At 38.6% G+C, this 13,732-nt stretch overlaps 2 gene segments (V, D, J or C); both read left to right on the forward strand.

Moving 5' to 3' along the window:
• The first annotated feature begins 1,238 nt into the window (after positions 1-1,238).
• Positions 1,239-7,992, forward strand: LOC115575216 (Ig heavy chain V region MC101-like). The segment is given in 3 exon segments: positions 1,239-1,309; positions 1,406-1,708; positions 7,739-7,992. Coding segments are annotated over 3 exon segments (600 nt in total).
• A 501-nt stretch (positions 7,993-8,493) lies between these two features.
• Positions 8,494-11,929, forward strand: LOC115576136 (immunoglobulin heavy variable 3-48-like). The segment is given in 2 exon segments: positions 8,494-8,549; positions 11,628-11,929. Coding segments are annotated over 2 exon segments (345 nt in total).
• The last annotated feature ends 1,803 nt before the right edge of the window (positions 11,930-13,732 follow it).

Raw genomic sequence — 13,732 nt, forward strand, 5'->3', positions numbered from 1 at the left:
AATTCAGATGTTGAACCTGAGTCAGATGTCTGAAGACTTCCAAAAGGTGTTCTGGCTGGAAGCTTTTCTTGCACCTTCACAGACGTCCAAAAAGAGTCCGACATCCAGATACTGAACCTGGTTTGAACGTCAACAGACATCCATTGTACAGTTTGACCAAACAGTAACTAATATATATGTCAAATCCAGTTCCTCCCTGTGAGGAGGAGTCAATGCAAAACTCAGATGTCTTCCTCCTCTACTTATCTGACTGCAGAGAGGATGACAGAGAACAGTGGACACACAGTTTAACATGATGGACTATAGGACAGGACTGCTGCTGTTAACTGTCTGCTGGGCAGGTGGGGAGCTACACTGATCTAGGGTTGTATAGTGTCTCAAAAAATGGTTCCAGCTTAAAGCAACTGACTACTGTATATTTATTTGTGTCTTGACAGTTGTTGATGGTCAGACTCTGACAGAATCTGAACCAGTGGTTAAAAGGCCTGGAGAATCTCACAGATTGACCTGTACAGCCTCTGGATTGACATTCAGTGACTATGGGATGAACTGGATCAGACAGGCTCCTGGAAAAGGACTGGAGTGGGTCGCTTATGTCTATATCAGCAGTGATGGCAGTAGTGACATCTACTACTCTGAGTCAGTCAAAGGCAGGTTTACCATCTCCAGAGACAACAGCAGACAGCAGGTGTATCTGCAGATTAACAGTCTGAAGACTGAAGATTCTGCTGTTTATTATTGTGCTTGACAGCCACAGTGACACAGGAAGGAGCAACGCTGTACAAAAACTCAACATGTCAAAACAAGTCAAAACTTTACTGTCTGCTTTTCACAATTACAGAAGTAAATTTCAGTTCAAGAAAATCAACACAATCAGAGAATCATCATCTCAATAAAACTGCTTGATTCAGAAAACATCTATCATAGTTCTGGTGTTTTTAGATATTCTACTACTAATGTTCTATTCATGTCAGTGTGTTTCCATCTGACTTGTTAAAGTCTTGTAATGAATAAAAAACAATGAATTATAAAAATCATTAGAATCATATGAACATATGTTTTACATGTGTGTCAAAATTAATGCCACAACACAACTCCAAGCTGTGACTCTTTGTAACAGGACAGTTGATCCTCCTTTTATATCCTGTCAGTGTCCTTCTCTATGCAAAGTGAACTTCCTCACAGTCTGATATAAAGACTTGATATCATGCTGTCAGCTGCAGCAGAAGAAGAGAAGCTCCCATCAGATCACCTTCAATACCAACCATGTTCTCTGTAGCTCTGCTGCTGCTGCTGGCTGCTGGATCCTGTGAGGAGCTTTCAGTGGATTCACACTAATAAACACATTAGAAACACTGAATAGTCAGATGGATGATGGAGATAATGTTGATTTGTGTTTCCACAGGTGTGAACAGTATTGATCTCATCCAGCCAGACTCAAAGGTTGTGCAGCCTGGACAGTCTGTGACCATCACCTGTCAGGTCTCTGGTTATTCTTTGACTGATGACAGCTATGCAACAGGTTGGATCAGACAGTGTGAAGGAAAACCAATGGACTGGATTTTCCATATGTGGGGTGGAGGTAGCCTTATTCAAAATAACGCTCTGAAGAACAAGTTCAGCTACAGCAGAGACACTTCTGCTAGAACAGTGACTCTAACAGGACAGAATCTGCAGCCTGAGGACACAGCTGTTTGTTACTGTGTACGTCAGCCCACAGTGATACAAACCACCAACAGACCTGCACAAATACCCAGAGATCATGTGACTCAACCACAGAAGTTAAAAAAGCAAATGCATTAATATAGACAAGGATGTCTGAGGAGTTTATATACATGAATCGTATACAATTCACTGAATTATTCATCCAATGTTTTGTTTCTGGTAGACGGAAGAGTTGATCATTTTAATGGTTGATCTAAGTTTTCAGTCAAGATGTGAGGTATCTGGACGGCAACACATTCTGGCTTTTAATTCAATTCAGTTTAAATTTAACCTGTTCCCCCACCTTGTGTGAGTTAAGGAATGCAGACTGAACAGGGCTTACAGCTCCAAGGGACTTTGGAGGCAGCATTCAGCTGTGTGTGTGTCAAAGGTTAGCAGGAGACAAGGCCACTATAGGGACTAAAACGGAGCCTGACTCCTATGTCAGATGGAGGAAGATATCTAAACGTGTGCATCTCCAGAAAAGGATAGAGGGACCCTTTAGGTAATTTTGGCATGCAAGACCTAAGGAGTGACAGTAACAGATTTAGTCATTTATGGGAGATGAGCAGGGAGATAGACCAACTCCTTTTCTAGTTGATCATACAGATGGACCCTCAACCCACCACACTGACCAATTACAAGTAGGCAGGTGCAGCCCAAGGGACTTTAAGAAGGCGCACACAATTAGAGATAGGGGGTGGTACTTGGTAGATATCCTAAGATCGAAGGTTCGATAGGATTTCCTGATAGGGCAGAGAGCGAAGCATTTTGGCCTGGATGAGATCTGAGATCTGTTTCAACAAAGATTGCTCTAACATTCCACCAAACCTTGCCTCCGCAGAATTCTTTTATCATCAAACTACACGCCGACACCTTTGAGGAAGAGAGCCCAGATACTACACAAGACTTAGAGAAACTTGAATTTCCCTCAACACAAGATGCATGTGAAATGTTTAATTCATTTGTTTTCATGTAACTCATTGCCTTTAAGAGATGGAAAAACGTTTCGTAACTTAACATCAATTCAAACAGTAGCTGTCTTTCTTCATAAATACACAAATAGGATGCAACTTTCACTGTTGTAATTTGGAAAAGCTGAAAAAAGCTCTAAATTTTTACATCTTCAGTTAAAGATTGTCATTTAGAACAATAGTTTTTTTTCATGACACCATCAGTTTGCAGGACTTTTTTCTACAGTGTCTGCTGTTACTCTACGTATGAAAATGTGTGTGTGTCACATGTTCCCTCTTTAAACCTGTAGAGGAGGTCTATGCAAACTCTCCTCTTATAAACACACCATCAGTAACTTGTGACAGAAACCTGTGACAGACTGAGATATATTTGAAACACTGAGATCAGAGAGCTCTGAACTACAGTGTTTATCACAGAATGGAAAATACAATCATCTGGAGTTTATTATTTGAAGTTAGTATTCATGGTGAGAAAATTCATTCTGCTTTACTTCTTTTGTAAATGTCAAACCTGTGATTTACAAGTTTGTTGGATAATGATCACATTTTCTTTGCTTCCAGGAGTTTGGAGTGAGATCAAACTGGACCAGACTCCCTCTGAGGTGAAAACACCTGGAGAGACAGTGAAGATGTCATGTATCATATCTGGTTATAGCATGACAAGCAATGCTATTCACTGGATACGACAGAAACCAGGGAAAGCTCTGGAGTGGATTGGGTAGATTAACACGAATACAAACACTCCGAACTATGCCAGTTCTTTTCAAAGCCGTTTTACTTTTAGTCAAGACGTGTCCAGCAGCACTCAGTACCTCGAGATCAGGAGCCTGACAGCAGAAGATTCTGCTGTTTACTTCTGTGCTCGAGAGACACAGTGACTGAAGACAGTGGAGCAGCTGCACAAAAACCTCCACAGACAACAAAAGTGATCTTCATGACATCTGGGTTTTATCTCAACCTGCAAAAGCACTTTATATCCACATAAGATTCCCGTAGTGTTTACTGTAAACCCATGACTAAATATTCTTTTACTTGTGTGACATCACTCACAATAATATAGTTTATTCAGTTGTCAAAACATTAAATGATTTTTCTAATGACATCTACATAAGTACACACTCTTAATGTCATAAATCCCCCGAAACACATTCTCATTATTGTTGAATGCGTTTAACATGATAAGATGAAAACTCAATGAAAGTAAAAATTACTCATCGATATTGGTGATCATGAGAATACTGCAGATTAGTATTTAGCACATATGCTGTCGAAAGGAAGTAATGTGAAACCATGATAATGAGACAAATTATATGTGAACTTGTTTGAATGTTTGCTGTTTGGACTTGACAGATTCCTGAACTAAAATTCACATGCTGTTGTGTTATTAAAATAAATCAGGGAAATGTTTCCTCCCTGTGAGGAGGAGACAATGCAAAACTCAGATATCTTCCTCCTCTACTTATCTGACTGCAGAGAGGATGACAGAGAACAGTGGACACACAGTTTAACATGATGGACTATAGGACAGGACTGCTGCTGTTAACTGTCTGCTGGGCAGGTGAGGAGCTACACTGACATTCATTTTAAATAAGTTTTATTTGTGCTGCCAAGGCAATGACACACGTTTTTTTCGTCTCAACAGGTGTTGATGGTCAGACTCTGACAGAATCTGAACCAGTGGTTAAAAGGCCTGGAGAATCTCACAGATTGACCTGTACAGCCTCTGGATTCACATTCAGTGACTATCATATGAACTGGGTCAGACAGGCTCCTGGAAAAGGACTGGAGTGGACCGCCTTGACTTATTATGATGATAGCAAACAATTCTACTCTGAGTCAGTCAAAGGCCGGTTTACCATCTCCAGAGACAACAGCAGACAGCAGGTGTATCTGCAGATGAACAGTCTGAAGACTGAAGATAGCTTTTTTCACTTAATAAATCATCATCATTTAAAAACTGCATTTTGTATTTTCTCAGGTTATCTTTGTCTGATATAAAATGTGTTTGATGATCTGAAACATGTAGGTGTGACAAAAAAGCAAAAACAAAAGAAATCTGTAAGGGGGCAAATACTTTTTCACAGCACTGTATATATAATACATGCAGCTAAACTGAAATCCTTGTGAGAAACCTATAATGTTTAATTACAAACAAATATATGACTAAAAAGGGACACGTTATACATTCTACAGCTGAACTTAGAATCCACATCTCAGAGAAAACAGTAGCTGACAAAAAACTGCATTTGTGTAGTAATTACATTTATAATATAAGATGTAAAGATCACTGACATACAGAATATCTGATAGAAGGTCCAAGTTTTTCTGGTTCTCTGTGGCTTCAAACATCCACGATATGAAAACTGAACCTTTGAAAATTCAGACTTTAAACCAGCTGCAGCAGACTGAAGTATTCAATTATATTGTCCAGCTCACATCACCTTTGTTTGCAATTAATATATAATAACAAAAGCAAACGTAGTCAACAATAAATTAATGAATCTTGCAATTATATTAAAATGTGTTTCTCATGATCCTAAAATTCCAGATTAAACTTTTTTGAATTTACATCATGATATTAATAAAATAATTTAAGCCATTATTAATCATTATTTGACTCAAGTTTATAACAACCAATCTGCTGGATGCTTTGTCAAAACTATATTGAAATTGAAAAATCAAATGTTCTAATTTGACTTCAAAAGCAGAATGAGATGTAGGAGGAGCTTCCTGTAAACAAACTCGACATGTGATCCAGTTGACATCATATTTAAAGAGGACTCATGGATTTGAAAACAGAAGCACACTTTGAACATGGCTTACAGAAAGCTGACACTCCTGGTTGTTGCTCTGTTTGTTTCCACTGGTGCTGAAGGTCAGACCATAACAGAGTCTGAACCAGCAGTTAAAAGATCCAGAGAGTCCCACAGACTCACCTGCACAACATCTGGATTTGACTTTGGAGGCTCAGTCTGGAACTGGATCAGACAGGCTCCTGGAAAAGGACTGGAGTGGGTCGCACTTGTACACACATATAGTTCTCCTATCTATTACTCCGAGTCAGTCAAGGGTAGATTCACCATCTCCAGAGATGACTCCAGCAGTAAAGTCTACCTACAGATGAACAGTCTGAAGACTGAGGACACAGCAGTGTATTACTGTGCCAGAAGAGACACAGTGAGAGACAATAACAGGAGAGTCATACAAAAACCACTTCCTCTTCTACTTGTGTTGTGCTGCACAAAGTCACAGAGAATTAGAATAGAGAAAACACATCTGTCTGATGTATGGCGTACTGTATGAACCTGATGTGTTGACAGATCTGTGTTTGGAGTACATTTGAATCACTACCATTATTGCATCTGTTTCATGTTAAATTTAATCCTTCGTTTCTGGTTTGTAAGTACAAGATGGCCTCTATGTCTGAGCCCAACAGCTCTAAGACTCACAAGACAAGTTTTCTACAAACATTGAAAATAAATAAATAAAAGAAATGAGTACAAATGTTACTGTTAAAATGTCTAACTGCCCTGTTGACTAGAAGTTTGAATATAGAGCTGACAGACCAGCACAGATGTAGAGATACTCTGTTAAAGGTAAAAGCCATGCATCCAGAATTTTACTTGAGAAAAAGTGCTCATTTTCTACCCTCTTGCATTAAAAAAGGCCCTCATGCTTATCTCAAAGAAAAGCAAAAACAGTTTTTTCTCTAACCTCTGAGCTTTAATCAAATCAAATAAATGAGATTTTCAGTCACTCTTGGTTCTTTGTTTCTCAATCTTTTCAATAATGTTCATCAGAAAGGAGGGATATTAAATAATTGATTTGACGATCATGTGCTCTCACCTGCTGCTGCTCACAAGGAGTAGTAAAACTTTAAAAGTTGTCAAATTAAATTAAATCTGTTCTTTTATTATTATTATGTGATAGTTGCAATAGCAGGATTAAGATTTTCAGCATTTATTTGAGAAAAGGGATTTGTTAGTTCAGTTTCTTGTCATATTGGAAATTCATTGTCTCTCTCTGGAAATCATCACATAAATACAGCAAAACATTATTCTTATGAAAAAAGTCAAAAACAAATAGTGAAAGTGTTCCGTTTAGCAGTATCTCATGTACACATATTTTCATTATTCAGTTTCAGCACACATCAGGGACAACATCCCCAAATCTAAGTGGTTAAAACATTTAAAATAGGGCTAGTTCTTTCTTTCTTTCTTTCTTTCTTTCTTTCTTATGAAGGAACATGTTGATCTGATTCTAACTAGTGAGTTTGTTGAATCAGAAAATAGTTACAGTCCCCCTTTGAAACACTAGAGGGCAGAAAAGGACAGACTGTGATGTTAATGCTGATCACATGGCCTTACATGGAACACATAGCAGGAAGTAAACCACTAACACAATAACAATTGATGATTTCATCTTTCAGTGAGTCTCTGTGGTTTCCTCAACCTGTCAACACACAGGCAGTTTAGGTTAAATTGATATTCTAACTTTTTCAAGTGCTCACACATGTGAGTGTTTGTCTGTACTGATGCACTTGCTGTGACCATAAAAATAGCAGAGGAGGAAAATGAATAGAAGCCTGATACTGCTCCATTATCAAAATTACTCCTCACTTGTGATGATTAAAACTGTATCAGCAGCTCAGATTCAGGCACCAAGTGTTCCATTTATAACGTGTCTTGTCCAATCAGTGCTGACACCTTAAACACATAATAAGCAAATATAAGACAAAACACTGATGTAAATAATATCTTAAATAAGCAGACCATAATATTCTCTGAATAAGATGACTCCCTTCTGTCCATAATCAGTTTTTTTCAGCACTGTTAGGAGGAGTCAATGCAAATCTTGAACTCTTCCATCTTTATTTATCTCACTGCAAACTGAAGACAAACCAAACCACCAGCTAAACATGCAACATGTTTTCACTATGTCTTTAACTGCATTTCTGATACTATCACTGGCCTCTGGTGAATACATGCTTCTGAACTCTTTACTTTCTATGTCAAGGTTTCTGTTTGGCTCCATTCTGATCAAACTGCTTTTCTCTCCAGGTGTTTGCAGTCAGACTCTGTCTGAGTCTGAACCAGTGGTGAAGGAGCATGGAGAATCCCACAGACTGACCTGTACATATGCAGGAATATCAGATGGTGATGCTGCTATCAGCTGGATCAGACAAGCTGAAGGAAAAGGACTGGAGTGGGTTTCTCACATTTCTGCTCCAAGTGGAAGCTCTAAACTTTATTCCACGTCAGTCCAGAATCGCTTCACCATCTCCAGAGACAACAGCAGGTGTATCTGCAGATGAACAGTCAGTGCTCACAAGCCACAGTGACACAGGAAGGAGCAACGCTGTACAAAAACTCAACATGTCAAAACAAGTCAAAACTTTACTGTCTGCCTTTCACAATTACAGAAATAAACTTCAACACAATCAGAGAATCATCATGTCAATAAAACTGCTTGATTCAGAAAATGTTTTATAGTTCTGGTGTTTTTAGATATTTACTTATATTCTCCTACTAAGATTCTCTTTGTCAGTGTGTTTCCATCTGACTTAAGTTTTGTAAATAATGATAAAAAAAGACTCATAACAATCATTTGAACATTGTCTTTTTTGTGTGTGTCAAAAGGAATGTTTACAACACAACTTCAAGCTGTGACTCCTTGTAACAGGACAGTTGATCTTCCTTTTATATGCTGTCAGTGTCCTTCTCTATGCAAAGTGAACTTCCTCACAGTCTGCTATAAATACTTGATATCATGCTGTCAGCTGCAGCAGAAGAAGAGAAGCTCCCATCAGATCACCTTCAATACCAACCATGTTCTCTGTAGCTCTGCTGCTGCTGCTGGCTGCTGGATCCTGTGAGGAGCTTTCAGTGGATTCACACTAATAAACACATTAGAAATACTGAATAGTCAGATGGATGATGGAGATAATGTTGATTTGTGTTTCCACAGGTGTGAACAGTATTGATCTCATCCAGCCAGACTCAAAGGTTGTGCAGCCTGGACAGTCTTTGACCATCACCTGTCAGGTCTCTGGTTATTCTTTGACTGATGACAGCTATGCAACAGGTTGGATCAGACAGTGTGAAGGAAAACCAATGGACTGGATTTCTCATCAGTGGGGAACAAGTGGCCTTTATCAAAATGATGCTCTGAAGAACAAGTTCAGCTACAGCAGAGACACTTCGGCTAGAACAGTGACTCTGACAGGACAGAATCTGCAGCCTGAGGACACAGCTGTTTATTACTGTGTACGTCAGCCCACAGTGATACAAACCACCAACAGACCTGCACAAATACCCAGAGACCATGTGACTCAAGCATACACTAATGTTGCAAAATGCTAACATTAATACAGACTGTGCTGTCTGAGGAGTTTATATACATGAATCTTTATGTAATTCACTGAATTATTAAGGCAATTTTTCGTTTCGGTGAGAATGTTGATGTTTTATGATCCAAGATCTGAGTGTAGAAGAGACTTAGAGAAACGGGAAATTCCCTCAATTCAAGATGAACGTGACTCGTTTAGTCAATTTATTTTCATGTTAATTCATTGTCTTGAAAAAATCAGAAAACATTTTGTAACTTAACTACAACTAGCTATATTTCTTCACACATACACAAATCAGACCCAAATGTCTCTGTTGTAATTTGGCCCAGTTAAAAAAAAAAGCTCTAAACTTATACTCCTTGAGTTAAAGTTTTTCATTTATGTAACCCACGCACTAAAAAGTGTTTGGTCACTATAGAGTTAACTCCCCGCGAGTTGTTTGTCTTGAACCTGTCTGCACCTGTACTGACGTCAGGACCGATCCTCCGCTCATTAAACTGACGGAAAAACCAGAGAAGGAAGCGCAAGGAGAGAGACCCCACGCATGTTCTTGGTGAAACAGAAGGCTCAGAGAAAACTGTTAAAAAGAGAGGAAAAGTGTGTGAGAGGAGGTGCAGCATCACTGAGCATGTTTGCTTACATTGACGGATCAGGATTATTGTTGACCTACTTTTTGGTGACCTTGGATCACCTAAGAGAAGTTTGAGATTGATGGCGAGCCAAGCCCACCAGGAGAACTCTGAGGAATTCTGTTAGTAGACTGGCCAGCTACTACAGGGTCCTCACAGTCAGATCGTCGTGGAACGCAACAGGACTTTCCAGATAATCACGTGAACACATACAATAATACCTACCCGGGTAGTGTACAGTAGAAACATAAGACCAACAACACAAAGAACAGTACCAGTACCACAAGAACTGAACGAAAGAGACTGGATCCAGAGACAATTATTTATTTTCCAGAGAATTTTATTTTTGTATTTTTATTTTATTTAAACAAAACAGAGCTCTATTTCATTTGGAGATATTTCTGATTCACTGTAACTCTGAAATTTATATTTTTATATATTCTATATTTCTGTGTCAGTTGTATCCATATTCTCTATTACTCCTAAGAACCTAGGTCTCAGTTAGCACAGATCTAATACTGGTGCTACATTTAGAGGAATAATCTTTTTTTCATGACGTCATCAGTCCAGAAATTAGTTGCCAGACTTTTTTCTACAGTGTCTGCTGTTACTCTGCTTATGAAAATGTGTGTGTGTCACATGTTCCCTCTTTAAACCTGTAGAGGAGGTCTATGCAAACTCTCCTCTTATAAACACACCATCAGTAACTTGTGACAGAAACCTGTGACAGACTGAGATATATTTGAAACACTGAGATCAGAGAGCTCTGAACTACAGTGTTTTATCGCAGAATGGAAAATACAATCATCTGGAGTTTATTATTTGTAGTTAGTATTCATGGTGAGAAAATTCATTCTGCTTTACTTATTTTGTAAATGTCAAACCAGAGATTTACAAGTTTGTTGGATAATGATCACATTTTCTTTGCTTCCAGGAGTTTGGAGTGAGATCAAACTGGACCAGTCTCCCTCTGAGGTGAAAACACCCGGAGAGACAGTGAAGATGTCATGTATCATATCTGGGTTTGACATGACAGACTACTTTATTCACTGGATACGACAGAAGCCAGGGAAAGCTCTGGAGTGGATTGGGAGGATGAACGCAGGTTCAAACTCTGCTAGCTATGCCAGCTCCTTTCAAAGTGGTTTTCTCATGACTGAAGACGTGTCCAGCAGCACTCAGTACCTCGAGATCAGGAGCCTGACAGCAGAAGATTCTGCTGTTTACTTCTGTGCTCGAGAGACACAGTGACTGAAGACAGTGGAGCAGCTGCACAAAAACCTCCCCGGTGGGCTTCATCTCCTAAAAACAAAAGCACTTTATATCCACATTAGATTCCCGTAGAGTTTACTGTAAACTCATGATTAAATATTCTTTTACCTGTGAGGCATCACTCACAATATTAGAGTTTATTCAGTTGTCAAAACATTGAATTATATTTCTAATGACATCTACATAAGTACAAACTCTTAATTTCATAAATCCCCCAAAACACATTCTGATTATTGGTGGATGGTTTAACATGATAAGATGAAAACTCAATGAATTTAAAAATTACTCATCGATATTGGTGATCGTAAGAATACTGCAGATAAGTATTCAGCACATATGCTGTCAAAAGGAAGTAATGAGAAACCATGACAATGAGACAAATTATATGTGAACTTGTTTGAATGTTTGCTGTTTGGACTTGACACATTCCTGAAATAATGTTGTGTTGTTAAAATAAATTAGGGAAATGTTTCCTCCCTGTGAGGAGGAGTCAATGCAAAACTCAGATGTCTTCCTCCTCTACTTATATGACTGCAGAGAGGATGACAGAGATCAGTGGACACACAGTTTAACATGATGGACTATAGGACAGGACTGCTGCTTTTAATCGTCTGCTGGGCAGGTGAACATCTACACTGATTTTCATAACTTTTATTTGTGCTGCCAAGGCAGTGACACACATATTTTTTGTCTCAACAGGTGTTGATGGTCAGACTCTGACAGAATCTGAACCAGTGGTTAAAAGGCCTGGAGAATCTCACAGATTGACCTGTACAGCCTCTGGATTCACATTCAGCAGCTCTCCTATGAACTGGATCAGACAGGCTCCTGGAAAAGGACTGGAGTGGATTGCCTGGATTTACAGCAGTGGTAGCACCCAGTACTACTCTGAGTCAGTCAAAGGCCGGTTTACCATCTCGAGAGACAACAGCAGACAGCAGGTGTATCTGCAGATGAACAGTCTGAAGACTGAAGATTCTGCTGTTTATTATTGTGCTTGACAGCCACAGTGACTGGAGTTGTTGAGCAGCTGTACAAAAACCTACAGTACTCATCTTTACTGAGTTGAGGGAGCCCAAGCATGAAGTATTTTATATCATACATAATTATATCATAATTTCAAATATTTTCCTGAGAAATGTAGATAGGATACATTAAATGAACCAAAACACAATAAAGGCCAAAAGACAACGCAATAATGTGGTCACTGAAAAAACTACTACTACAAAATCAAACTTTTCTACACATTTATAAGCAATGATGTCTTAAAATTTTGTGGAAGCCAAATTAGTAGTCAGATGACAAATAATGTTACAGTTTCTTTCAAAAAGTCACTAGGCAGTCAGTCAGTGACAAATTTGTCTCTCCTCTGTTACTTGAAGGAGACTCTGTGTTGTCATTAATGTTCACTGACTGACTCTCAACGCTCAGATGTAGTTTTTGCACTGATAAAGGGAGACAAAGACACATTCAGCAATGAAAAAATAAAAGGAATATAATTCATTTAATTTCAATTCATTTATAGTTTATTCAAATGTTCTTTTTTTCATTTGGATCTTCATTCAAATGTTCAGTTACAATAACACTGAATGTATAGTGGAGACAAATGTGTTTTAAAAGTCATCTTAATAAAGAATTGAATAAGAACAAGTATTTTGGACTACATTTTCTTTCCCATAATGTTTGAGAAAGGTATGCCTCATGAGCACTTCAAAAGAAGTTTCAGAAAATCAACATAACAACAAAAGAAACAGCATTTGTTGCCATTTTTTGTTTCCCCCTCTAAAATATAATTAAGAATATCCCCTTTAGTGGAACTGTGCAATTGATCAAATGTTGTGAAATTCTTCATTTGTGGCTTCATAATGAAGGTCAACCAATTTTAATCATGTGCTTGTCAACCTGTTGCACAAATAGGAGGAACTCATGAAGAATAAACGTTCAGTTCTCCAGTTTCACCAAACAGTAACTGAGATCCAAGTCAAATCCAGTTCTACAATGTGAGGAGGAGTCAATGCAAAACTCAGATGTCTTCCTCCTCTACTTATCTGACTGCAGAGAGGATGACAGAGAACAGTGGACACACAGTTTAACATGATGGACTATAGGACAGGACTGCTGCTGTTAACTGTCTGCTGGGCAGGTGAATGTATACAAAGGTCTTAATTTTAGATTACTTCTATTTGTGCTGCCAAGCCAATGACATGCATTTTTTTTTGTCTCAGCAGGTGTTGATGGTCAGACTCTGACAGAATCTGAACCAGTGGTTAAAAGGCCTGGAGAATCTCACAGATTGACCTGTACAGCCTCTGGATTCACATTCAGCAGCTCTCCTATGAACTGGATCAGACAGGCTCCTGGAAAAGGACTGGAGTGGATTGCTTTTATACACACAGGCAGTTCTCACATTTATTACTCCCAGTCAGTCAAGGGAAGATTCACCATCTCCAGAGATGACTCCAGCAGTAAACTCTACCTACAGATGAACAGTCTGCAGACTGAGGACACAGCAGTGTATTACTGTGCCAGAGAGACACAGTGAGAGACAATAACAGGAGAGTCATACAAAAACTACTTCCTCTATTTACCACCCCAAATGAGAACACTCACTTTTTTCAGTGTCATATCAATTCTCATACTGCTTGAGATTTACAATGTTGAAGTCAAATGTCATCTTTATATATCTAATTCAGTTAATGCACTAAATCACAGAGAAAACATAATTTTTAATGTGTAACAGAACTTTCATTTCCAAACAGATCCCTTGACAAACCTGTAGATGGAGGTAAGAGTGGAAAATATGA

This window comes from Sparus aurata, chromosome 23 (genome assembly GCF_900880675.1).
Source record: "Sparus aurata chromosome 23, fSpaAur1.1, whole genome shotgun sequence".
Classification (NCBI taxonomy): Eukaryota; Metazoa; Chordata; class Actinopteri; order Spariformes; family Sparidae; genus Sparus; species Sparus aurata.